The sequence below is a fragment of the Equus quagga genome, unplaced genomic scaffold, assembly GCF_021613505.1.
Source record: "Equus quagga isolate Etosha38 unplaced genomic scaffold, UCLA_HA_Equagga_1.0 153_RagTag, whole genome shotgun sequence".
NCBI lineage: Eukaryota > Metazoa > Chordata > Mammalia > Perissodactyla > Equidae > Equus > Equus quagga.
In genome coordinates this window covers 2,645,477-2,669,389 of record NW_025796915.1, presented here as the reverse complement: position 1 = coordinate 2,669,389, position 23,913 = coordinate 2,645,477, and the positions used below count along the sequence as shown (strand labels likewise).

General features: G+C 54.7%; 1 protein-coding gene across 1 annotated transcript in view; it reads left to right on the top strand.

Moving 5' to 3' along the window:
• Positions 1-23,700, top strand: part of LOC124233135 (coiled-coil domain-containing protein 33-like) — a 105,293-nt gene extending 81,593 nt beyond the window's left edge. Inside the window, exons 13-20 of the mRNA XM_046650273.1 lie at positions 18,651-18,816; positions 19,088-19,176; positions 19,401-19,532; positions 19,626-19,716; positions 20,527-20,693; positions 21,758-21,844; positions 22,622-22,735; positions 23,561-23,700. Of these exons, the coding sequence (XP_046506229.1) occupies positions 18,651-18,816; positions 19,088-19,176; positions 19,401-19,532; positions 19,626-19,716; positions 20,527-20,693; positions 21,758-21,844; positions 22,622-22,735; positions 23,561-23,668 (954 nt within the window). The 3' untranslated portion in view covers positions 23,669-23,700. The remainder of the gene's footprint in view (positions 1-18,650; positions 18,817-19,087; positions 19,177-19,400; positions 19,533-19,625; positions 19,717-20,526; positions 20,694-21,757; positions 21,845-22,621; positions 22,736-23,560) is intronic.
• The last annotated feature ends 213 nt before the right edge of the window (positions 23,701-23,913 follow it).

Sequence of the window (23,913 nt, the reverse complement as noted above, 5' to 3'; positions counted from 1 at the left end):
AGGAGAAGGCTTAGAAATGGGGCCTATACTCACTCGGTGCAAGCCGGGCCTCCAGGTACTGGTGTCTCAGGCCCCACATGGCCTTCCAGGCTGGGGCAGAGGCCCATGGCTAGATGGGGGCCCAAAGAAATCCGGCAACACTCCAGAAACAACAGTACAAACCACCTCAGCCCCAGTCCCTTCTCCTGTGCTGTGTGTCAATGCGGTGGCTTTCTTACAGAGAGGGACAGTGTTCAGGAGGACAGCCTGAGAACATAGGAGCCAGACCTGGAGCCTGTGGAGGTGGGGAGCAGAGCTGCTAGTGGGTACTGACCACCTGCGTGCCCTGCCCCGGGTTCCCCTGAGCCGGAGGCAGGGGAGCCCCGGGCCTTGCAGTGGGAGATCCCAGCCCTAGGGAGTAAGGAAGCAGGGAGCAGAGCCCTGCCTTCGCGGACTGGAAGGCCAGTTGAGGACAGGAGAGCCAGCCTCAGGGTCTGGCAGGCAGTTAAGAGTGCAGACTCAGGAACGAGCTCCCCCAGTGGGACAAGTCCCATCACCTCTTCCTACCTCACTCTCCTCCTCTGTAGAATGAGTGTAGTGGCAGCTGCCATGTTGGGTTACTGGAGGGATGAAGTTAGATTGATCCACATAAACTATTTAGAACAGCGCCCACCCATGATGAGCTCTTGTTATTACCTGCCTGGTTCAGGTTCTAGAAACTCAGACAACAAAGCTGCCTTCCATTCTACCAAGGAGAGTGGGAACAGTTGTCATAGGCCGACTCTGAAGAATAGATCTGCAGCAAAGGGTGATGGCTCCTCATCCTCCATCCTCTTGGTCCAAAGACCCAGAGGCAGGACAAAACAGAACCTCTGTTCTTCCCCTCAAAGGTCCTGAGGCTGCTGGAAGTGGATGCATGTGGGCAGCGCTGGTGGAAGGGGAGCTGCGCTATGAGGCTGGAGAGGGAGTGGGGCCAGGATCATGGGGAACCTTGACCCCGAGCTGGGTGAATGAAGTTCCCCAGTACCAGGTGTCTCTGTGCTGCACTCCTCCCCCCTACTCCCCACCCCAACCAGACGCCCGCCCAGCTTCCTGGGACCCCACGGAAGAAGGACATTCCCCAGCCCCACAAAGAACTCCAGTCTTCACATAGCGACTGTCTGCTGTGTCTCACCACTCTGTAAGGGCTGGGGGCCCACTGGCACCCATTTTATAGATAAAGCACCTGAGACCAGGTGGGTCCTACTGGGACCTGCTTGGGGCTTCAAGGGTCAGGCTCAACTCTTTGGGTACAGCTTCCCCTCCCTCTCTGCATCCCACCCTTGCTCTGTGTCCAGTGATAAACCCCCTGAGGGGTCCACTCCATGCCCATCCTGCCTCCCACCAGAGCAGGCCTGGAAAGCAGCCATGTCTGGGGCCTGGCTGAGCGCAGCCAATGCCTCTGCGTGGTGCATTATTGATGGGGCTTCTAATTGTGCGTTTCCCAAAGTCTACAGGCCTTTGATGAAAAATTCATGGCATGCCCGAGGATGGGAGCAGAGTCAATCGATTGGCAGCGCAGCAGGCGCAGGAGCCCTGGGCCCCGCTCAGGGAGGGAGCAGCTGAAGGCCGGACTGGGAGGGAGCATCAGTCTGGCTTTGCTATTATCACGGCTTCTGGCCCCAGGGTCTTGAGATGATAGGGACACACACAGCAGAAGACAGCAGCCCATTTCCCTGCTGGGGAGGCTGAGGGGCAGGATCAGGAAGGTCTAGGCTCTCATCTGGGCTGCCATCTGGTGGCTGGTGCCTCCAGAGAGGATGGCCATCTTCATCAAGAACCTCATTTTCATTTCCCTAGAGGAGACTTAGACCCTCCAGAGCCCCCATGAGTCACACAGAGCAGGGAGTGACATTTCCAGAGCCACTCATGTGCCAGACATTTTGCTTGGAGCTTTACACCCACAGCCTCATTAAATCCCCAGCAGCTCTAGGAGATGGGCGCAGTGATGGTCTCCATCTTACGGAGGAGGAAACAGGCTCAGAGAGGTTCAGTGACAGCCCTGTCCAAGGTCACACAGATAATTAGCAGCAGGTGGGGACTAGAACCCAGCACTGAGGAAACTGGAGCCCACTGTCTTTGCCCTGCTGCAGGGCAGCTCAGATATGAGGCACAAAGCAGTGTGGTGCTTGTCCATTCCAATTCCCAGCCCCGGCCCTATTCTGTAGAGAAAGAAACCCCATTAAGAAAAAGTGGATTCTCCAGGGTCTCTAAGTGAATTAAGTGAAAAATGAGGCCTGCAAATGAGAAGAGCAAGGGCCCCCCTGCAGCACTGACAGAGACCAGAGGATCCCGTGCAGAGTCCTGAACCAGCATCCAGTAGCCAGTGGTGGGGGAGTCTTAAACAGGGTGGAGCTTTTGAAACAGGTCAAGCTGTCTGTCTTGGACTGTCCAGTCAAGGGTTATTGTTGTGCCCCCACTGAGGCCCCAGAGACCCCCACTGTTCATCCATCCACTCGTTAAACAGGAGAACAAATATTTATGGAGTCCCAGCTCTGTGCAGGCACCTCACTAGGTCCAGATGGGAGGCCTATAAGGAAAGGCTTTGGGGCCAAGCTTGTCTGAGACAGACAGGCTGAACCCAACTCAGCTGGGAAAAAGCCAGACAGACCCCTCCATGCCCTGGGAGGGGGTCTTTGCAACCCAGGCCAAGGCCAGTTGTACAGCCAGCACTGCCTTAGTGACCAAGGCCGTTTCTAGGGGGTGGGCTGGCTTGTTTGGGTTTGTTTTCCCTTTGCTTCCCAGCAAGTTCCTTTTAAAAACATCCACCCATGTCTCCGCTGAACTAAAAGGAAAGGAATTTGTCCAGCCCATCAGGAAAACAGTGATGGGAAGGCCCCAGGGGCAGGCGTGGGGCCTTAGGCCACACTGTGCAGTTGTGGGAGGAGCCCAGCCTGCGCTGCTGGGGAGGGTTGCTGGGGGTATGGAGGAGCAGAGAGAGAGGAGACTGACTGAGGGGCAGAAGGAAGGGAAACCGAGGGGGGGAGGCAGGGGGAGACTGAGGGTAGGGGTAACCAAGGGGCAGAGACAGTGAAGACTGGAGATGGAGGGGGGCGGCGAAGGGGAGACAGAGGTGTGGCTAGAGGGCAGGTCGGGGGAGGGATGCTGAGACTGGGGTTAAGGAGACAGAAGGGCTTGCCCTTTCCTGGGCTCCTGGCCACACAGCCCTCCCAGGCCCTGCCATCTCTTTGCAGTTCCCTGGCCAAGGAACGAGCCTAGAGTGATTTCAGCCACCCCTCCCAGATGCCCCCCACCCTGGAACAAAGGGCAAGTGGCCCCGTGGGCCTGCCTGCTTCCAGCTCAGGGTTGGGCTTGGTCACCAGGCAGTCACTTGTTGTAGCAACAGTCCCTGGGGACCTATCCTGGGGAACAGGACTGCTGGCAAGAAAAATGGGAGAGCCAGGGTCCCCATCCCCTCCAGCTCCCGAGGTTGCCCCAGGCCTCCTTGATAGCCACTCTGTAAGTCTGCCCCCATACCAACTGGTTCTGGGAGGATGGGTTGGTTCACCTAGCAGGCAGGTGTGTTGGGATTTGTTCCCTGGCAACCAGTAAGAGGCGGTGGTAGAGCAAGGTGGAGGAGGACCAGAAGATCAGGCCTTCAGGCATTGGCCTCTAGATGCCCATGGTCACAGGAACCCTCTGTGGGGCCCCTAGTCCCAGCCCAGGCCACCTGAGCCCACACCCAGGAACCCAGAAAGGAAAGAGAGAGGACCTCTGGGAAAATTCCTTAAAGTGACCACTGTGTCCTGCTAATCTGAGCCCTGGCTCTGGCCTCTTGGAGGTCCAGCACACATCCTCAAAGTGACTGGGCCTGGGCTATCCTGGGGCAGTCAGGCTGGAAGGCTTGCTGGGAGGGCAGAGCTCACAAGGGCTGTCAGGGAGAGGAGGTGAGGCAGGTGGGGGCATCAAGAGGAGGTGGGTCAGCCCCAGGCCAGGAGGCTTATGACAGCACCTTCTCATTGGGACCCCGGTTGCCAAAGCGTTTGCTCTTCCATTGTGGCAAGAACTGCAGAGCACCCCCAACAGGGATCATAATCCAGCTTTCAGATGAGGAGGCACAGAGTGGGCAAGGGCCTTGCTTAGAGTCATACAGCAGATGTAGGCAGAGCCTGGATTAGAACCCAAGGTTCTGAACTCCAGCCAGGGCTCTCCCCACCCCAATGGGGCATTCAGAGGCAAAGCTCTAATGCGGGGAGTCGGGGGGGGGGGGGTTGGGGGAGGAAGGGGGGCAGTGGGATGGGCAGGAGGTGATCAGTGGGGACAGGGGCTCTTTATGGGACAGTAAGCAGGGCCTGTGAGGCCAGGGCTGGAGTCTATCCCCTCACCAGGCCTGTGAGTGCCTGGCCCTGTACTTCCCTGGACTGGGGGCAAGGGCCAGCTCCAAGCTAAATCCAGGAGAGGCAGGACTCTGAGCCACAAACTGAGGAGGGGTGATTGATGGCTGGGCTTGGGTTGGCCCAGTGGGTCTTCCTGGAGGAACAGGGCCCAGAGTGGAGCCTTAAAGGTCAAGCAGAGTTCTGGGAAGCTTGGGAGGGGAAATGGGAAGGGAAAAATGGAAAGACAGAGCATCTTCCAGGAGGCCCCACCCCCAAGCCAGTCCCACCCCCAAGCCAGCCCCACCCCTATCCCCATTGTCCTGGCCCAGCCTAGTTAGCCCGCCTGGCTCTTTCAGGGGCCAGTTACACAGGGCTGTCAGCACCAGCCAAGGCCTCGCCACCCCTCCGAGCTTCACCATGTGCACAAGCACGAAAGCTTTCTAGGCACCATCTCTGCTGCACAGGAAGGAGAAGAACAGAAGAAAGGGAAAATTCACTCCTTTTGTTTCTTTGCTGTAACCTTGGGCTGAACAAAGAAGCGACTGCCTCCCCCTCAGGGAACGTGTTTTAAACAGCAGTTCGCACAGATTTGCGGGTGGTTGGGAGGCTGAGCTGACATTCGAGGGGAACCGGGAGCAGGGATCTGGGGGAGAAGGGTCTTGGCTCTAGGACCTTCTGGGGCTCTGTACTGCCCTCCGTTCAGAAGTGGAGCTCCTGGGCTCGGGCTCAAGAGCCGTGGCAAGTGAAGTGATGCCCCAGGATCACACTTCCTCCAGGCCCCCACTCCTAGGGCCAGGGCCCCATTGCAGGGAGCCCCCTGCGCTCTGCCAGGCCTGGCCTTGGGTGGCCTGGAGTGCAGCCCCTCCCCCTCGGCCACGCCCTTGCTGTCCAACCTCGGTTTGTGCGTCCTAGCCCTGGTCTTCAGTCATGTCCCCACCGGCCAGTGGGGCTCCCAGGCCTCCCTGGCCCGCCCTCTGGTGGTGATGAGGAAGAGGCATTTTCTCATGGCCACAGGGTTTTCTGTTGTCACATTGTCTCATGGAGCAGGGGAGAAGGAAGGGAGCTGGGCTGGGTAGACAGTGGCCCCCAGGGGGCAGGGGTGGAGGGTGGGGCAGGGAGTGGGCATGGCCGCAGAGGCACTGGCCTGGGTGTAAGCCCAGGAGGTGAGCCCTGACCCCGGGGAAGTTTCTGCTCGCTCTCAGCAGCTCTTCAGCACAGCCTCTGTCCTCTGCTACTCCTCCCTGACGCAGCCCCTGGAACAGGGCTGTTGGTCAGAACTCTGATCTCTGGGTCTGGGAGGCTAGCACCAATTTGTACAAGCTGAATGTTTCATTTTATTTTAAAGAAATGTGGTTAAGTCCAGTGAAAGGTTAGCCAAGAGTGGCTTCTCAGACATCCTAAGGGACCTCCAAGAGCTCTGTCCGTCAAATGACAGCAAATCTGGTGGGAGCAGGGTCCTTGGCCCCCAGTGGTGAGAGGGTCTGCCTGGCTCTGCTTTCCCTATGCAGGACAGCAACTAGAGGCAGCGGAGAGGAGGGAAGGCCTTCTGCGCTGTCAGGGTCTCCCAAGAATTAGAGGGGAGTGTGTAGGTGGTCCCTGGGGAAATGCAGAGTGCCAGGCTGGGGAGGTGGTGTCAGAGATGACCTCTTGGCAGAAGTAGGTGAAGATCTGAAGATAGAAAGGGGCCCAGGAAGGCTGGCCATGAGCAGAGTGGCCAGGGCAGAATTCTGAAATGGGGTCTAGTTGTGCTGGGACAGAGTGCCTTGAAATTCAGGGTTAGAAGTTTATCGTGAGGGCATGTGGAAGCCACGGAAGGGCTCTGAGAAGCAAAGGAGAATGTTCCAGTTTTCTACTGCTGCATAGCAGACTACCCCAAAACTTGTGACTTAAAGCAATAATTTTTCCTTTTATTATTCTCTCTCACAGTTCTGTGGGTCAGGAGCTAGGCTGAGGCCCAGCAGGCAGGGCTGGTCTCCATCCATGGCATCCTCAGCTGAGATGACCCACAGGGCAGGGGGCTGGAGCAGCTGGGGCTGGCTGCACATCCGTCCCCCGCACGCCGTCACTTCTGCCTTCCTCACAGCGTGAGGCTCCTGGGTACTGGGGCTTCTTCCCTGGGGAACAGCAAGTGTTCCAGGAGGAAGGGCGGAAGCTGCAAGTCTCCTGATGACCTGGCCTCAGAGGTCCCAGAATGTCATAATGCTGCGTCCTGCAGGTCTCTAAGGCTGGTCCAGTTGCAAGGGGAGGGGAGTTAGACCCCACCTCTCAATGAGAGGAGCAGCACAGCATTTTCAGCCATCTTTCATCTACCAGAGAGAAAGGTTGTGTGGTTTTTTGTTTTGTTTTGTTTTGTTTTAAAAAACACCAATTTCTCCACCTTTGGTGGAGATTCTGGTCCTTTGTTTTTTTGCTTTTTTTTTAAAGATTGGCGCCCGAACTAACATCTGTTACCAATCTTTTCTTCTTCTCCTTCTCCCCAAGCCCCCCAGGACATAGTTATATATTCTAGTTGTGAGTGCCTCTGGCTGTGCTATGTGGGACACCGCCTCAGCATGGCTTGATGAGCAGTGCCATGTCCGTGCCCAGGATCTGAACCGGTGAAACCCTGGGCTGCCAAAGCGGAGCGTGCGAACTTAACCACTCCGCCATGGGGCCGGCCCAAGGCTGTATTTTGAGGCAGCACAAAGAAAGCCCCACCATAAGAGAGGTAGAGAACTAGGAGGCCTGCCTGAAGGAGGAGGCCACAGAGATCAGACCAATTTACCAGGAGCAGTGGGAAGGGGCTGCCCCCTGGTGCCCGGACACTTCCTGCAACCAGGAGATGCCCCTCTGGGCAGAGGAAATCCTTGGAGGGAAGGTAGATACACTACATTGTTAGCTGGTTTCTCAGGGGCAGAGGGGTGTCATGAGTAGAACTGGCTTCTCTTTACCTTGCACAGGGGTCCAGGGATACCAGGAAATGGGCCTGGCCAGGCGCAGCAGGGCAGGAATCTTTCCATCCCTGACTCAGAAAAGCAGCCGTTATACACCCTAAGAGTACGTCCTGTGCTGGAAGGGGCTCCGGGTCTGATGGGCTACGCGATGTGCATGCCTCCCTCCCCAAGCAGACGCCTTGCCTGGGACAAACAGCCCCCGTGCCTGGTGAAAGGAGAACGTCGAGGGCGGTGGCATCTTACTCTGCCCCCTTGGAGACAGTAGCTCCGTAGTCACCCCAGGCTTGGCGCTCTGGGCTCCGCAGGACACTCCCTCAACGCCTGGGAGATCCCCGTGGACCTGCAGCTCTGCCCCGTGAGCCGGGCCGCCTTGACAAATCACTCAGCCCTTCCACTCCAGGCTCAGCTGCCTCCTTGGGAAATTGGGAATGAAAACGCCTCCCTTGCAGACTCATTGTTGGAATTAGAGAAAAAATATATAAAGGGCCTGGCCAGTGGTGAGCATTCAACAAAGGGGAGTTGCTGTCATTAGGCCCCGTGACCCCTACGGGTTCTCCCTGGGCTTTGTGTCAGAAATGTGTCTTCCTAGATGAGTAAAAGAATCTCGCAAAGATTTAGGCTTTTGTTGGAGGGGTGTGTATGTGTGTGTCTGTGTGTCTGTGCTTGTTTGGGGCATTGTCTAAGTTGCATCCAAGTCGCTCTCAACTGTTAAGACGTGTGTTGACCCCTGAGGCACAAGGGTCAGCCTCAGGTGTCTGCTGCTATGCAGGTGTTACTTCAGAATTAGGTCACTTCAGTGCTTTGAGATGGCTCTTGTCCCAAGCCTCTCCCCTCCCCACTCAGCCCCATCATTTGCCCCGGGGCTGGCTCCGGACAGAAGCCCCAGCTGAGGATCAGGATTTGCTATGTGACCTCGGGCAAGTCACCGCACCTCTCTGACCTCCATGGTGGTTCTCGGCAGAGGGCATGCATCAAAACCTCTGAGATGGGAATCCAGGGGCAGGAGGTGTGGGAAGGTGGGCTGGACCACCTGGAGGAGAGACTTGTGTGCCTGGAGCTGGACAGTAAGATAGCCCCCTATGCATACCCCTCCCCACCTTGAGCTTTGGGGCCCACTCAGGGCGGCCTCATTGCCACTACAGGCTGAAGCTGGAGCATCTGTGGGAGGCGGCTGCCCTCTGCTGGCTGTAAAGGCAAGCCACATGGCAGGTGGCCTGGGCCTGCTGTCGAAGGATCTTTGGGCCCTGGGGACCCAGAGGTTAGATGGCTGCCAAGGGAAGGGCAAAGTGGAGGAGAGTGTGCACCTGGCCCAGCAAACCCGCTGCCCTGGCTTGCCTGCAACACCCACCCCCTGCAGAGCCCTGCCACCACACTGCCTCCTATCTACACCAGCCCCTGCCTCAGGCCGCCTCCCTTCCCCAGGAGAATGAAGCTCCATCCCACCCCTCCCACCTGCTCCAGCCCATGCCCCCCATACACCCCTCCCTGCCCGTCTCCTAATCCTCCAGAAAATCCTCTCTCTCCACCCCCAGCCTCTCCTCGACCCTGTGTCCCCAGCTACCTCTGTCCCTTCTCAACCTCGCTGTCCCCCTCAATTCTCTCCCTCCTGCACCTTGGCCTTCAGAGCACTGGCCAGGGTCACCAGGGGCCAGATCCTCGAGGGCACATTCAGAGGCTCCCTCTGCAGGTTTAGAAGCTATTGAGCCTTCTGTCCTCTTTTCAAAAAATTTTTAGATTGTGAAATGTAACCCACATGGAGAAAATTGCATTGAACATAAACATAAAACACAACCAAATTATTACAAAGCAAATGCCCGTGAAGAAATAGAACATCACCAGCTCCCAGAAGCCCCTCGCACCCTCCTCTCCTAGGTGTGACCACCGTGCCCGCGCACTGTCTTGCTTTTATTCTTTATGCAGATCTTCCTCAACTTATGGTGGGTTATAACCTGATAAACTCATCCTAAGTTCAACATTTCATCAGCTGAAAATGCGTTTAATACACCTAACCGACCGGACATCATAGCTTGGCGTAGCCTAGCCTACCTGAAACACTCACATTAGCCTACAGTTGGGCAAAATCACCTAACACAAAGCCTATTTTATGATAAAATGTTGACTATCTCATGTAATTTATTGCCTACTGGACTGAAAGTGACAAACAGAATGGTTGTCTGGGACAGCACGGCTGTCAGTGTGTCGGTCGCTCACCCTCGTGATCATGTGGCTGACTGGGAACTGCGGCTCGCTGCCACTGCCTAGCAGCTCGAGAGAGGATCGTACCGCACATCACTAGCCTGGGAAAAGATCAAAATTCAAAGTATAGTTTCTACTGAATGCGTATCGCTTTCACACCGTTGTGAAGTCTACAGATCGTAAGCCGAACCGCTGTAAGTCAAAGACCATCTAGTGCGCCTCTCCTATCACTATCGCCTGATAGTCCCTAATTGAACCTTCTCTGAAGGGCATCCCACCCACGTGTTATTTTGTGAATGGTTCTTTTGCTCAACTCTGTGTGAGAGACTCGTCTGCGCGGTTGCTTGGTGCTGTGGTTCTTGTCTCATTGCTGTGTAGTAGTCCTCTGTCTGGGTCCTCTCTTGTCCCTTATCTCTGTCCAATAATTCCTCACTGTCTTGCCGGCTCTTTAATGCTTTTAAGAAGGTGGTTTTACTTGTATCAGGTTTTTAGGTTACCTGCGGGGGTGGGGTGGGTCTCTGTTACTGAATGTGCAGTCACCCGAAGCGGAAGATCATCGCTGTCCTCTCTGTGGTCTTGGCTTTGGCAGCCTGCTTCCACCCTTTTTCTCCCCACCTCCCTGGCAGTCCCCCTGAACTTGAGGGCTCCTCTCCCACCACCACCCCTCCCTTTGTCCTGAACACCCCCACTCTGCACTTCCCCTGACTCTGGAAAATCCCCTCCTTCCAGGGCTTCCCTCACACCTCCTGGGCTGCCGCTCACCCTCTACAGCCGAGACTCTGTCCAAGCCGGACACCTCACACCCAGCATGTCCCTCCCTCCCTAGGTCGGCTCCTCCTTCCCCCTAGACCCCAGATTCCGGCTCCTCCTCCTTGCTCTCCTCCCTCCTGCAGCTCCTGCCCTCATCTCCATGCCCACTGCATCCACCTGGCACAGGTCCCACTGAGAGTCACCTGGCTCACTGCTCTTGGCCTCCACTCCCTGCTTTCGTCCCCTGTGCTGGGCAGCCAGAGGGGTTCTGCCGCATGTACCCCAGCCCCCAAGCTTCGGCCTTTCGGCGGCCTGTGGACAGTGACAGAGCCCAAGCTCCTGAGACTGGCCTTGAGAGCCCTCTTCCATCTGCCCTGCCGCCTCTCCAGCCAAATGCCCCCGCCCCTGCACCCTGCTCTCCAGAAACTCGCCAACTTTGTCCCTCGGCACACACTCTCTCACCACCCTGCCTTTGCCACAGTGTCTCCTCTGCCCAGAGAGCCCTCTCCCCACCCCCAGATAATACCTCCTCATCCTCAAGAGTCAGCTCAGATTATCACCTCTGCTAAGAAGCCTTCTCAGACCCCCAGGCTCAGTTAAGAGCCTCCTCTGTGCTCCCCTCTGGCATGGGCACTTCCTGCCATCCCCTCCACGTAGATAGGAGACTGCTGCAGGCAGGGGCAGTCTGGGCTTCTCTGTGCTCTTTTGCCCCAGCATGGCACAGACCTGGCACACCGTGGTGCTCAGCAAGTGTTGTTTGACTGGCTGTTTACTGCTTCCAGCCTATGCTTTATAACTAGTCTCTGTGACCTTGGGCACACTGCTGTTCTTCCTGGCCTCAGTTTCCCCATCTGTGCAATGGGGGTCTAGGGGCCCTTCTGATTAACAGAGTTGGTAGTGGCTGCAGGTATGTTTGCACTTCCCCGCTGGGATGAGGTGCCTTGGATTCCACCATAAGAACTTCCTGAGGGAGACGGGAGTAAGCACTGCCCTCTCCAGGGTTCTGAGGAAGATCACCACCACCCCTCGCCCTTAATCCATGGTAAGGAGGCAAGAGCGTGCTGGCCTCTGTTTCTGTAAAATGGGAACAGTCAGATAATCATACTTTCTGTACATGGTATCCACGGCTATTGTGAAAATAATTTTTTTTTAAAAAAGCCTCCAAAGGGGGCTGGCCCCGTGGCCGAGTGGTTAAGTTCGCGCGCTCCGCTGCAGGCGACCCAGTGTTTCGTTGGTTCGAATCCTGGGCGCGGACATGACACTGCTCATCAAACCACGCTGAGGCAGCGTCCCACATACCACAACTAGAAGGACCCACAACGAAGAATATACAACTATGTACTGGGGGTGCTTTGGGGAGAAAAAGGAAAAAATAAAATCTTTAAAAAAAAAAAAAAGCCTCCAAAGGTGGTGCAGGGACAGGAGTTGGCGGTCTCCAGGCACGCTATGTGCCAGGGCCCGGGCTGGCCCTCCCCACCCCCTCGCTCCATAGTCACCCCTGAGGTGGGGCTATTTTCCCATCCCACGGATGAGGACAGAGGCTCTCAGCACAGATGCCACCCTTTCAGAGCCAGAGAAGAGGTGTTGGTGTGGCAAAGGCCACCAGCGATCAGTGGCAGGGGGCTGATTCAAACCTAGGGCCACCTGACGCTTCTCACCTCAGCAGACTAAGAGTAAGGGTCCTGGTGGGGGTGTCAGTGGGTGAGAGAGGTGTAGTGGGCACTCAGGGTCAGGCACAGGTGGAGTCAATGTCCCCAGAGGATATGCTAGCCCAGAGAGGAGGGGGAAGAGGCTGACATCCTGCTCGTCCACCCCCACAGTGGGCTGGGAACTGGGGAGAAGGGGGGGCAGGTGTGCAGGAATCTGGAGCATGGCGTCCTGTGTGTTCTCAAGGCTGGGCTGTGACGCAGAGTGTGGCCCTGAGTGGGGAACCCAGCCCAGGCTGCGGGGAGAGGTCAGGGCTGCAGCCTCCCTGCCCAGCTGTGTTGCCCAAGGTCACTGCTCAGCTGGGGAGGTGGGTGAAGCTGAGGAGTGTGATCAGGCCCGCCACCTTTCTGGGTCTCATGGACAGAGGGCGCTGGCCAGAGTAGAGACTGAGGGGGGTAAGCTAGAGCCAGAGTCCCTCTCCATCCCTCGGGGAGACCTCACCCTTGGAGAGCAGCCAGGCTGGGGGTGGTGGAAGGGCCTGTGGAAGGTGTAGAGAGCTAATGCTCATGGGTAGAGTCCTGACGAAGCACTCTTCCTTTGTCCAGCAGGGACCCTGGCTGAGGCAAGGTCACCCCATTTCGTCTGGAGCCACGCTCTCCCTCCGTCTCTTTTCTCTTGCTCTGGGCCTCGGCTTTCTTTATCTGTCAAGGGAGGGATGTTAAGAACAGAGCTTTGCTCCCACCTAGGACTGCTGAGATGAAGAACAATGGGATCTTAGAAAGGATGAACCCCTGAATGAGAAGAGGGGGTAATCAGACCCATGGGGTAAGCCAAGGGTCTCGTAGCCCCTTCCCTGGGACTCCCTCAATGCATGCGTACACACGTGCACACTAATGCACACATGCATCGTCAGTCCTCATGCAATTAAAAATTGCTGAGTGGACTATAAAAGGACAAAGTTTAGGTAGTGGGAGTGTGGGGGGCATTCTCTGCAGATAGTTGGCGTGAGCGGAGGTGTGAAGAGGGGAGTAGGAGTGTGAGCTGGAGGGGAAGGGCTGGGTCCACGTGCCTGAGGAGGTGGCTTGCAAGAGGCCTTGAATGCAGGCTTCAGACCTTGCTTCTGAGTTGATGCCGAGCCTAGAGGAAGCTGGTCCAAGGTGCTCACTCTGACCATGGCCATGAAGCACTCAACCCTCTGCCCGCACACACACAGACACCAGCATCCAGCAGGCTTCTTCCCTGCAAGAAGGAGAAGCTGGTGAGCCAGCAATGGAATCAGGCCTGCTCTTTCAAATATGCTTTCTCACTGCGCTGGGCCAGGTGTAGCTGGGGACAGTGAGATGAGTCTACACACCCACCTCTCCTGACACAGGGAGACCTGGGCATGTCTGGCTCCCTGAGGAGCAGACAGGGGAACCCCTTCTTCTACCGCCACCTCAAGGCAGCCTTGGCCTCAGGGACAAAGGGAGAATGGCACCTTGGGACATCAGATGGACATTGCTACCTATGCTGGCCACCTCCTCCAGCAGTGCCCTTCGATTTCTTTAGACAGGTTTAGCTCAAAGGCAAGGCAGGACCTCATTCTTCTTCCCTCTAGCTGAAGCCTCCAGCCTTCCTCAATCATGTAAGTGCAAAGAGCACAGGTTTTAAGGCACAAAGGTTTAGAGCACAAAGAGCGCAGGTTTAGAGTCTGTGTTCGGATGCTAGCTCCATGTTTGCGGCAGTGTGTGACCTTGGGCACGTCACTGAACCACTTTGGGTCTTTTAGGGTATTCTGAGGCATCAAAGGTCATTGACAAGGATGAGTGTGTGTGCCTGCTCATTCTCAGACGGCCCTGCTGGGGAGGCAGAGCAGAATCCACACAGCCCTCCAGGACAGGGCTGGAGCAGGCTCCCAGAAGGAAGAGGCTGTGAGGAAGGCTCGGGAGCAGTGGGAGCCTCCAAAACTCAGGGCCAAAAAGAACCTATTATTGCTGAGAGCTGGGAGGGTCCCCAGAGAAGAATGGCAGTGCGGAGGCTTCATGTACTTAACCAAACTTGAGCCAGGATTTCAGGGTTTTTTAAAATTCTTTAAATGTTTTAAACTCGTTTGTGTGAAGTGCAGCACCCATTCAGGCAAAACATAAATGTATTCACTGCGATGAGTTACCACAACGCGAACACACACGGGTAACCCTGACAGGTCCCACAGGTCAAGAGGTGCAGCATTGCCAGCACCCCAGAAGCTCCCTCATGTCTCCCCATCACTCCCCCACCTCCAAAATGGATCTTATACTCTGACTTCTGACTCTATTGATTAATTTTACCTGTTTTGCTGTTTTTTTTTTAAAGATTGGCACCTGAGCTAACAACTGTTGCCAATCTTCTTTTTTGTTTTTATTGCTTTTTCTCCCCAAATCCCCCCAGTAAGTAGTTGTATATTTTAGTTGTGGGTCCTTCTAGTTGTGGCATGTGGGATGCCGCCTCAGCGTGGCCTGACATGCGGTGCCATGTCCACACCCAGGATCTGAACTGGCGAAACCCTGGGCTGCCACAGCAGAGCGCACAAACAACCACCCAGCCACGGGGCCAGCCCCATAAGTTTGCCTGTTTTTGAAGCAAATCTATATTGCATCATAGAGCAGGTATTTTGTGTCGGATTCTTTTTCTTACTATTTGAGTAATTCCTCCGCGTGGTTTCACGTAGCTGTTGATTCCTTTTTACTGCTGTCTGGTATTCCATTGTATGAGTGGATCTCATCATTCTATTGTAGTGGGCATTTATGTTATTTCCAGTTGGGGATTATTGCAAATAATGCTGCTAGGAATGTTCTTGTACCTGCTTCTTGGTGCATTCACACATGCGTTTTTGTTGGATATATACTCAGGAGTATAATTGCTGGGTCATAGGCTCTGTATACATTCCACTTTAATAGCATCCAGCATCCAAGCAGTTCTGCAAAGTGATGGTGACACTTCCCTTGCCCCTGGCAGTGAATAAGTGTGCTGCTTATCCCACACCCTCACCAGCATTTGGTATGGTCAGTATGGTTTTGTTTCTGTTTTAGTCATTCTAATGGGTGTATCACTATCTCATTGTGGTTTTAAATGACTGGTGAGAGTGGACATCAATTCAGATGCTTATTGACTTATTTCGTCAAGTGCCCAGTTCATATGTCTTGTGTGGCCTCTCTTTTTCTTATTGATTTGTCGGAGTTTTTATATCTGCATATGAGTCCACCTCTGTTGTGTGTATTACAAATATCTGCTCCTACTCGTTTTGTCCATTCACCCCCGTAATGATGTCTTTTCATGAACAGAAGTTCTTCATTTAAATGTACCCAACTTATCAATTCTTTCCATTCTGGTTTGTGCTTTTTTGTGTTCTGTTTTTAAAAACCTTTCCCAACAGCAAGTTCATAAAGATGTTCTTATCCTTGTCTTCTAGAAGCCTTATTGTTTTACCTTTTACATTCAGATCTGCAACCCGCTGGAATTTATTTTTAGTTATGGTATGTGGTAGAAGTCCTTCCCTTTTTTCTGTGTAGATATAAAAACAATGCAGCACCGTTTATTAAGTTAGTCCTTTCCCTGCTGCCCTGTAACCGTCTTTGTCATAAATTGCCTGTGTGTGTGTGGGTGTGTTTCAGGGCTATCTGTTCTGTTTCTTTGATCTGTTTATCAATCTTTGCACCAATATCACCCTGTCTTAATTACTGTAGCTTTATCGGAAGTCTTGATGGCTGATAGAGAAAGTCTTCCCAGCTGTTTCTCTTCAAAATTATTTTGGCTATACTTGCCCTTTTTATTCCTCACACATTATAGAATCAGCTTGTCTATTTTTACACATACACACTAAGTGTCATGATTTTGATTGAGAGTGCCTTGAATCTATAAATCAATTTAGAGAACAACTAACTCGTTAAATATTGTATCTTTCAATCCATGAACATGGTATGGCCCTCAATGTATTTATGTTTAAATTATTTTTAATTAGATGACTAATATATAGATACATTCTTATTAAAAATGCAAAAATTATGGGCCAGCCTGGGGGCACAGCAGTTAAGTGCACATGTTCCACTTGGGCAGCCTGGGGTTCGCCGGTTCGGATCCCAGGTGCGGACATGGCACCGCTTGGCAAGCCGTGCTGTGGTAGGCATCCCACATATAAAGTAGAGGAAGATGGGCACGGATGTGAGCTCAGTGCCAGACTTCCTCAGCAAAAAGAGGAAGATTGGCAGCAGATGTTAGCTCAGGGATAATCTTCCTCAAAAAATAAAAAGAATAAATAAAGATTTGTTTAAAAATAAAAAGACAAAAATGCAAAAATTAGAGATGAAACATGTTCCTTTCCCTTCCCAAACTCCACAACAGCCACCGTTACTATATACCCCTATGCATGCACACACACATACGCACACACACACACACACACCAGTTATGGATGGGATGATATGAACTTGCCACGTGCTTTTTCTATTTGACAATAGAGTGTGAACATCTCTCTGTGTCAGAACAATTGATCTAGGTCGTTCTTTGTGAGTGCCACCTGTAGTCCAGAGACTGAGCGTGCCCTAGTATAAGACTACAAACTGTGCTGCTGTCAGTATCCTTGAGGATGTTTTCTTGATTGTGTGTTCCTTTGAAAGATCACCCTAAAGCAAAGAAACTCATTTCGATAATGCTGCAATTGTTCCGAGCAGACAGATAAGAGCCTGAACTAGGCTGGGGAAGGAAAGAAGGGATGAATTTGCTTGTCTAAAATATCATGTGCTTCCTCTTGACAAACCCCTGTCAGTCATGGGGCTGCCATAAATCTTAAGATTTAGAGCACTGCAGACGAGGGGGCCAGGGAGCCCAGGGTGAGGACAGCAAGGAGGAAGAGGAAGGGGTCTGACCTGTTGACTAAAGCAGCCACTAGGACCTCAGCGGAATGGGACGAAAGCTGCTGCCTCCAGGTCATACCTGCCCCGGGCAGGTGCCTGAGCCAGCCCCTGCACACACAAGACTCTGAGCCTCACAGCAACCCCGGGCTTATCCTAGATGAGGAATCTGAGGCTCAGAAAGGTGAAGGGGCCTGTTTGAGCTCACTCAACAAGTCAGTGGCCAAACTGGGCTTCTGACTGCAGCCTGAGCACAAAGCCCGTGTGTGTGCAGTCTCCAGGCTGAGTCTCCTAGTTATCAGTGCTGCATGAGGACACCGGATGGGCAGATCTGGAGGAGCCAAGACCTGGGCCTCTACTGGGGCAGGTGCTGGGGAGATGGACCCAGCATTGGCACCAGTTAGAGGGAGTCTAACCAAAAGGCTAGACAGTGGCAGGTGACAAGTGGTGTCTGAGGAGCCCCTGCTGTCTGGGAACCCATCCCCAAGAAGTCAGTGGCCCACCATGCAGCAGGATGGAGGCGGTGGCTGGGAGCCAGGCCACATCTCCAGTCAACATGGCACCCAGGTGGGAACTGGGGGCAGAGCTCTACTTCCTGAGGATTTGGGAGCCTAGCTGGGGCCATGAGCCCCCACTCCTGTGTGCAAGGCCTCCACAGCCATAGGAAGGCCACAAGCCACCTGGCTCAGCAAACTCCTGCTGGCCTCACTTCCCTCCTCCCACTCCTCCCCACAACCTAGCTCCCACCTCCTCCTCCCTTGTGCACCTTCCTAGCTGCACATTTTGGGTCCCTCTTTTACATTTTGTGCTGTGTAGATTTAAGAAACTCCCTTTACAAAACTTTTGGTAAATAACATTAGAGAATTTCTGATTATAAAACAAATGCATATAACTATAGCCTATTAACTCTCCTATGCATACGTATGGGCAGACATGAATTTTTTTTTCCCAAATTGAGATCACACTGATAATTCTTTTTTGTAACCTGCCGTTATCACTTGTCAACATATTGTGAAGTTTGTGCGTGTAGGAGCATCATGGTAGGTTTGCACAGCGCTTAAGAACACAGATTCAAGTGCCAGCAGGCCTGGGTTTCAGGTCCTGGCTCTGCCACTCATCAGCTTTGTGACAGAGCACATTACTCACCTCTCTGGGCCTTGGTTTCTGTGTTGATAGAATGAGGTTAGTACCTCCCCTCCTAGGCTTGCTCTGAAGCTTATGAGGGAGGCCCTCAGAAGAAGGCCTGACCTAGAACAATGCTCGATGAATACCAGATATTAGGATCACTGTTACTTCTAACCTCATGACAGAGTCTGGCCCCCACCTCACGCCCTAGGTCTTGTAGCTGGACCCCGACTCTGACCCTGGGTCCTTATCTGGGTCCCCCAGGCCTATCCTGGGTCTCTTCATGACCCCTGGGCTGGTCGGGGGGCTAGTGCCTGGGGTCAGCTCCCAAGTGGCATTCAGTGGGATTTATGGGAGGTTCTTCCCTGGGTTCTCAGTGACATGAGAAAGCAGAGGGATTAGAAAAGGGGAAAAGGAAAAGGGAGAGGCAGAGAAGTGGCTCTGATCCAGCCTGGCCCTGGAAAGCTGGCCCTGATCCTTTCAAGTCTCCATTACTCGTGGGGTCCTCACCTGGTATCTGAGCCCTGGGTCCCCCTTAGTTGGCATCAGAGCAGGAGACATGGCCCCTGGAGAGAACATTGCTGTAGCTGCTCTCATGTGGCTGGAGGGGTGAACACAAAGTCATAACCCTCCCCCCCCACCCCCACCACCAAGGAGTTGCTAAGACTTGGGGGCACAGCTTGGGGTCCACTCTGTTTGTTGGCCTTGGGGGTGACCCAGTGACTTTCAAGTGTGAGTACAGATGTGGGATGGGGCTCCAGTGGGGCTGGGGGCTCAGCTCTGAGCTCTGGGGTCCACAGGAGATGAACAACTACCGGCGGGCCATGCAGAAGATGGCAGAGGACATCCTGTCGCTACGGAAACAGGTCAGCACCCTGGAGGCAGAGAACCGCTTGCTGAGGAGCCACCTGACCCAGGAGGAGGTAGAAGAGGAGCAGGACAATGCTGACAAGGCCCAGAACCTAGGTGAGGGGGTATAGGCCACCAAGGGCGTCAGGGCCCCGCCTGAGCCCAGGCTCTGGATTGCAGGACAGGATGGTGGGGAGCCTTTCCCAGGTGCGCATGCTACTGGAAACAGGCTGGTGGGAGTTGGCTGGGTCTTCTCCGGGAGGGGAAACAGAGAATCCAGTCCTGTCTCAAGCCCAGGGCTGAGAGACACCTGCTCCCACCCCCCAACTGTGCTGATTTGAGCTGGGAGAAGCTCCTCCTTGAGCCAGCTCCCCACCACCACCACCAGTGTTCATGAAGCAGAAACTGCTGCTGAGTGAGCTGGACATGACGAAACTGAGGGACAAGGTGCAGCGTTTGCAGAATGAGCTGATTCGAGTGAGCTGGGGCTTGGGGGACAGGGAGTGTGGGAGCCTAGAGGAAGGGAGATAGAGTGGGAGCATCTGGAGAAGTGTCTGGGAGCAGAAGGGAGAGGGGCATAGAGGGATGGGAGGCCTGCTCAGTGGACGAGTCAGCAGAGGGGCCTGGGGTAGACTTTTGGGTCAAGGGTAACACCCAGGCACCCCTTCCTCCCCCCTGCCTCCTCCATCCCCCACCATCAGAAGAATGATCGAGAGAAGGAGCTGCTCCTCCTGTACCAGGCTCAGCAACCACAGGCTGTGCTGCTGAAGCGGTACCAGGACAAGCTGCAGAAGATGAAGATGCTGGAGGAGACCGTGCGGCACCAGGAAAAGGTAGGTGCAGAGGGGCCAGACCACCAGGACCTAGCCACAAGTGGGACAGTGCAGAGCCCCCAGGCCAGCCTAACCTCTGTGCTCTCCCTCCAGGTGATCGAGAAGATGGAGCACGTACTGGAGGACAAGCTGCGGGATAAGAACCAGCCCCCGCAGACCAGGCTGCAGGGAAAGCCCAACGTGGGTGAGTCAGTTTCCCTACATGGGTGAGTCTGCTCCCTGCCTTTTGTCCCATCCCTAGAGGCCTTTCCTTCCTGGAGCCTCCCAGTTTCAGGAGCACCTTAAAATTGGGGCAGAGGGGTGCTATTCCCCTCCTCATTCAGGCACTGAGGGCTCCCAGAGGTCCCTGATACTTTGGTTAAATCAATCATTTGTTTGCTCCATTGATGTTAACCATAGCTACCTAGAACTACCAATCAGAGGTGGCTCTGATCAGCAGGAGAGAACCAGGTCTCACCCTATCAGGCCAGCCCAAGCAGAGGATTTCCCTGAGCCCATCTGTGCAGCCTCACCAGGGGCCCCTATGTGCCCAGCCCTGCGCTCAGCCTTCACTTTGTGGGGGTGTTGGTGGCGGGTGTTTCTGAAGGCCTTTAGAAAACAGCAAAAGCTGGGCTCACCTTTCAGGAACAGTGAGATCATCCTGGAGCCAGATGAGAGATGAGAAGGCAATCTAGGGAGGGGAAACAGGCAAGGTAAAGGCCCAGGGAGTGACAGTGCCAAGAGCAGAGAAGGAAGGAAAGATAGAGAAGTGAAGAGCTGAAATAGACCCGGGACAAATGGTGAGGGAGTAGTCAGGGAGAACACTGGGATCAGACTCTAAAGAGCCTAGAATGACTGCCTGAGGAGTGTGGACCTGATCCCACTGGCAGTAGGCAACCATTGAAGGCTTGGGAGCAGAGGAGGGGCAGAATGGAGCAAAATGCTGGGGCAGATCTGGCTAGGGACATGGAGGCAGGAAAGCCCATCTCAGGAACATCTGTGGCCATGTTCACAGCCTTCCCCATGCTCTCAGCCTCTGGCCTTCCCCCTGGTCCTACGGGAGAGAACCTACCTGCTGACCTTTACTCAGTGCTGCTGGCGGAAAACTCAAGGTTGCGGGCAGAGCTGGATAAGAGCCGCCACCACTCGGCCCCCATTATTCTGCAACAGCAGGCTCTGCCGGTAAGAGCCACCAGCACAGGCCTGGCTTGGGCCTGCGTGCACAGGCCACCGGGGGCCCAGCAATCACTCACAGCACAATCCGAGCTGAAGACCAAGACTAGGAGTTAGGCTTCCCAGGGTCTCCAGTGTGCCTCGAGTCTCTTGGAGTGCCAGCTCTCAGCCTTGCTCTTTTCTCCTGGGGCACTCACATGGGTCTGAAAGCTTTACCCTCATCTAGCATCCTGGGAGAAAGCAAGCCCTTAACTGGCCTTTGACCCTTGAACCCTGGCCCTTTTTGCCACCTGGCTGGCCTGCACTTGGAGTCCATATGGGCCTCTCAGAACTCCCTTCTGGAGCATCCCCTGGGATTGGTACAGCCTTGGAGAGCCCCTTTCCCCCATCCCAGGTGGACCCCAGGGAGTTGGGAGCAAGAGGAGGCCTCGCAGAGAGGCTACAGGAGACAGATGGTCCAGCCCAGTCCATGTGCACAGGGACCCTGCCTGCGCAGGTGGGTGCCCCAGGCCCCAGAAATGCCCTGGCCCCACTCCACTTCCAAGGCTGCTACAGGCGTTCCTGCTTTATGCAAACCCCAAGACAGGACACATGGAATTACAGAAGAGGGGTGAGCAGGGCCTCAGGAGCTCTTCTCTTCACCCCAGGACTCCCAGGAGGTGAGTTCTGTTTGAAAGCACACCTGATGCATGGACATCCAGGTAAAGTGTGGGGCATGGGGAGACCCTTGCTTCACAAACAGATTCTTCACTTTACAAGAAGACTCCGAGTTCAAGATTCTTTTCTGTGCACTTATGAGTGTTCCCTAGTACATTTTACATTTAAAAATTGATGTGCAAAAACTTCATATACCCCAAATCTGTGGGGAGGACAGCTGTGAAGAAAGCACACGCCGTGCCAGGGGTGAACTCCTTCGGGAAGAGGGTTCCGCCCTGGGTCTGAAGCTCTGTATCAAGGAGCTAAGTCTGGAACTCAGACCGGGCTGGTTTCTGCTCAGCATCTCGTGGCCTCCTGAGCTCACACAGCCGCAGCCCCCAGCTGGGCCCATGTGTGAGTTTCTGCTCTGCCCACAGGATCTCCTTGCAAGCACTTCAGACAAGTTTAACCTCCTGGCCAAGCTGGAACGAGCTCAGAGCCGGATCCTGTCCCTGGAGAGCCAGGTAGGTGAGATGAAGGAATAATCAGGCTGGACAGGCTCACCATGCAACCCATGACCAGGGTCAGAGCTCAGAGTGTGGCCAGGGTCAGGCTCAGTGTGTGAGCAGGGTCGGGGCTAAGTGTGTGAGCAGGGTCGAGACTCAGTGTGTGAGCAGGGTCAGGGCTCAGTGTGTGAGCAGGGTCGGGGCTCTGTGTGTGAGCAGAATCATGGCTCAGTGTGTGAGCAGGATTGGGACTCAGTGTGTGGGCAGGGTCATGGCTCACTGTGTGAGCAGGCTCAGGGCTCAGAGTGTGAGCAGCGTCGGGGCTCAGTGTGTGAGCAGGGTCATGGCTCAGTGTATGAGCAGGCTCGGGGCTCTGTGTGAGCAGGGTCATGGCTCAGTGTGTGAGCAGGTTGGGGCTCAGTGTGTGAGCAGGGTCGGGGCTCAGTGTGTGAGCAGGGTCATGGCTCAGTGTGTGAGCAGCGTTGGGGCTCAGTGTGTGAGCAGGGTCACGGCTCAGTATGGGAGCAGGGTCGGGGTTCAGCGTGGACTCAGGGTCGGGGCTCAGTATGTTGTTGGAACTCAGAGAAAGTCCGTCTGTGTCCTCATCAGACTGTCACTTGTCTCTTCACCACCCACCCCTGCCACCCCTCAGGTCTCTTGGGGAGGCAGCAAGCCCACATTGCCCAGGGTTTTCCTTTCTGCCCCAAGAGTAGGCTCAGGCTCTGGTCATCCCGGCTTTCAGGGATGGGCCCTGCTGCCCTGCCATTCCCCCTCTGTCCCTTCCTGTGTCTGCAGTTAGAGGACTCAGCTCGACGCTGGGGACGAGAGAAGCAGGACTTGGCCACACGGCTGCAGGAGCAAGAGTATGGCTTGGGACACCCCTCAAACCCCAGCATCACAGGCCTTCCCGTAAGTGATCCCTTTGTAGGGCTGACAGCCGCCCCACCCCCAAGTCCCTGGGCCTTGAGAAAAACTGTCCAGGGAGGCCAGCTCCTCTACTGAAGTCAGGAGTCCTGGGCTCAGCTTCCATTCTGTTTCCAACAGAAGCCTTTGTCCTGCCTCAATTCCCCACCTGTCTAAGGAGAATAGAAAACCCTGCCAAGATCACCTCTTCCCCATGGGTAGGCCTGAGAATCAAGGAGGAGAAGCTGGGGATGAAGGGTTGTCCACACGGGCATTTCTGGAACACTCTGGCACTGGTTGTACTTTAGGATTGGATTTGCTCATGGGCAGAGTAGCTGCGGCCCCCACCCAACTCCTCAGTGCCTAAAATTCTCCCGTGAGCACACTCTTCTTGGGCAACCGCGATGCTGCAGACCTGCCGGGGATAGGAGCATGTTGCCAGAGAGAAACATTGCCAGCTTCCCAGAAACAAACAGGCCTGTTCACAACTGCCCTTCAGCTCAGCCCCAAGCCACCCAGCCCCTCAAAGCAAAAACCCTGATTGCTCTTGCTCTTGAGCCATCAGTCCTCTGCTCCTCTCCAGGCTCCTGAGAAGGATCGGGGACTGACAGGGAACACAGGGCTGCCTTTGCAAACTCACCTGCTGAGCCCTGGGGACTCTTAGAGAAGCTGGGTATGACCTGCTGTGGTTAAATGGGTTTGGAAATCTTTGAGAAGTTGCCCCCTGGGGTTTGGATCCTCTGAGGCATGGCTTGCCAGGCAAGATGCACTTCAATGGGTCACCCCTGGGGGCAGGGACGTACTCACCTCACCTTGCTTTGGACACCACAGAACCCCTCGACCCACTCTAAGGACAACAGGCGACCCTCAAAGCTGGACCCCTTGATGCCCAGCTCAGAGACCAAGCTCAACACGCCCTCGAACTCCCGGAAGACCTGAGTACTACAACAGGCCTCTCTCTGTGTGTTGGAGTCTCATCCCCACCCTCTAAGATGACTTTATTAAATGCTGTAGGCCAGTGAGCACTCGCCTTTTTCCTGGAGAAGGGCAGCCTGGGGGGCCCAGCTTCTCCTTCCAGACCCTACTCTAGGCCTGGGCCCTCTGTTGCAGCCCTATAGCCTCCTGCCTGGAGGAGCTATCATCTTTGGAGAGCCAAAGGCCATAGTGGGCCCAGGAAGGAGGGG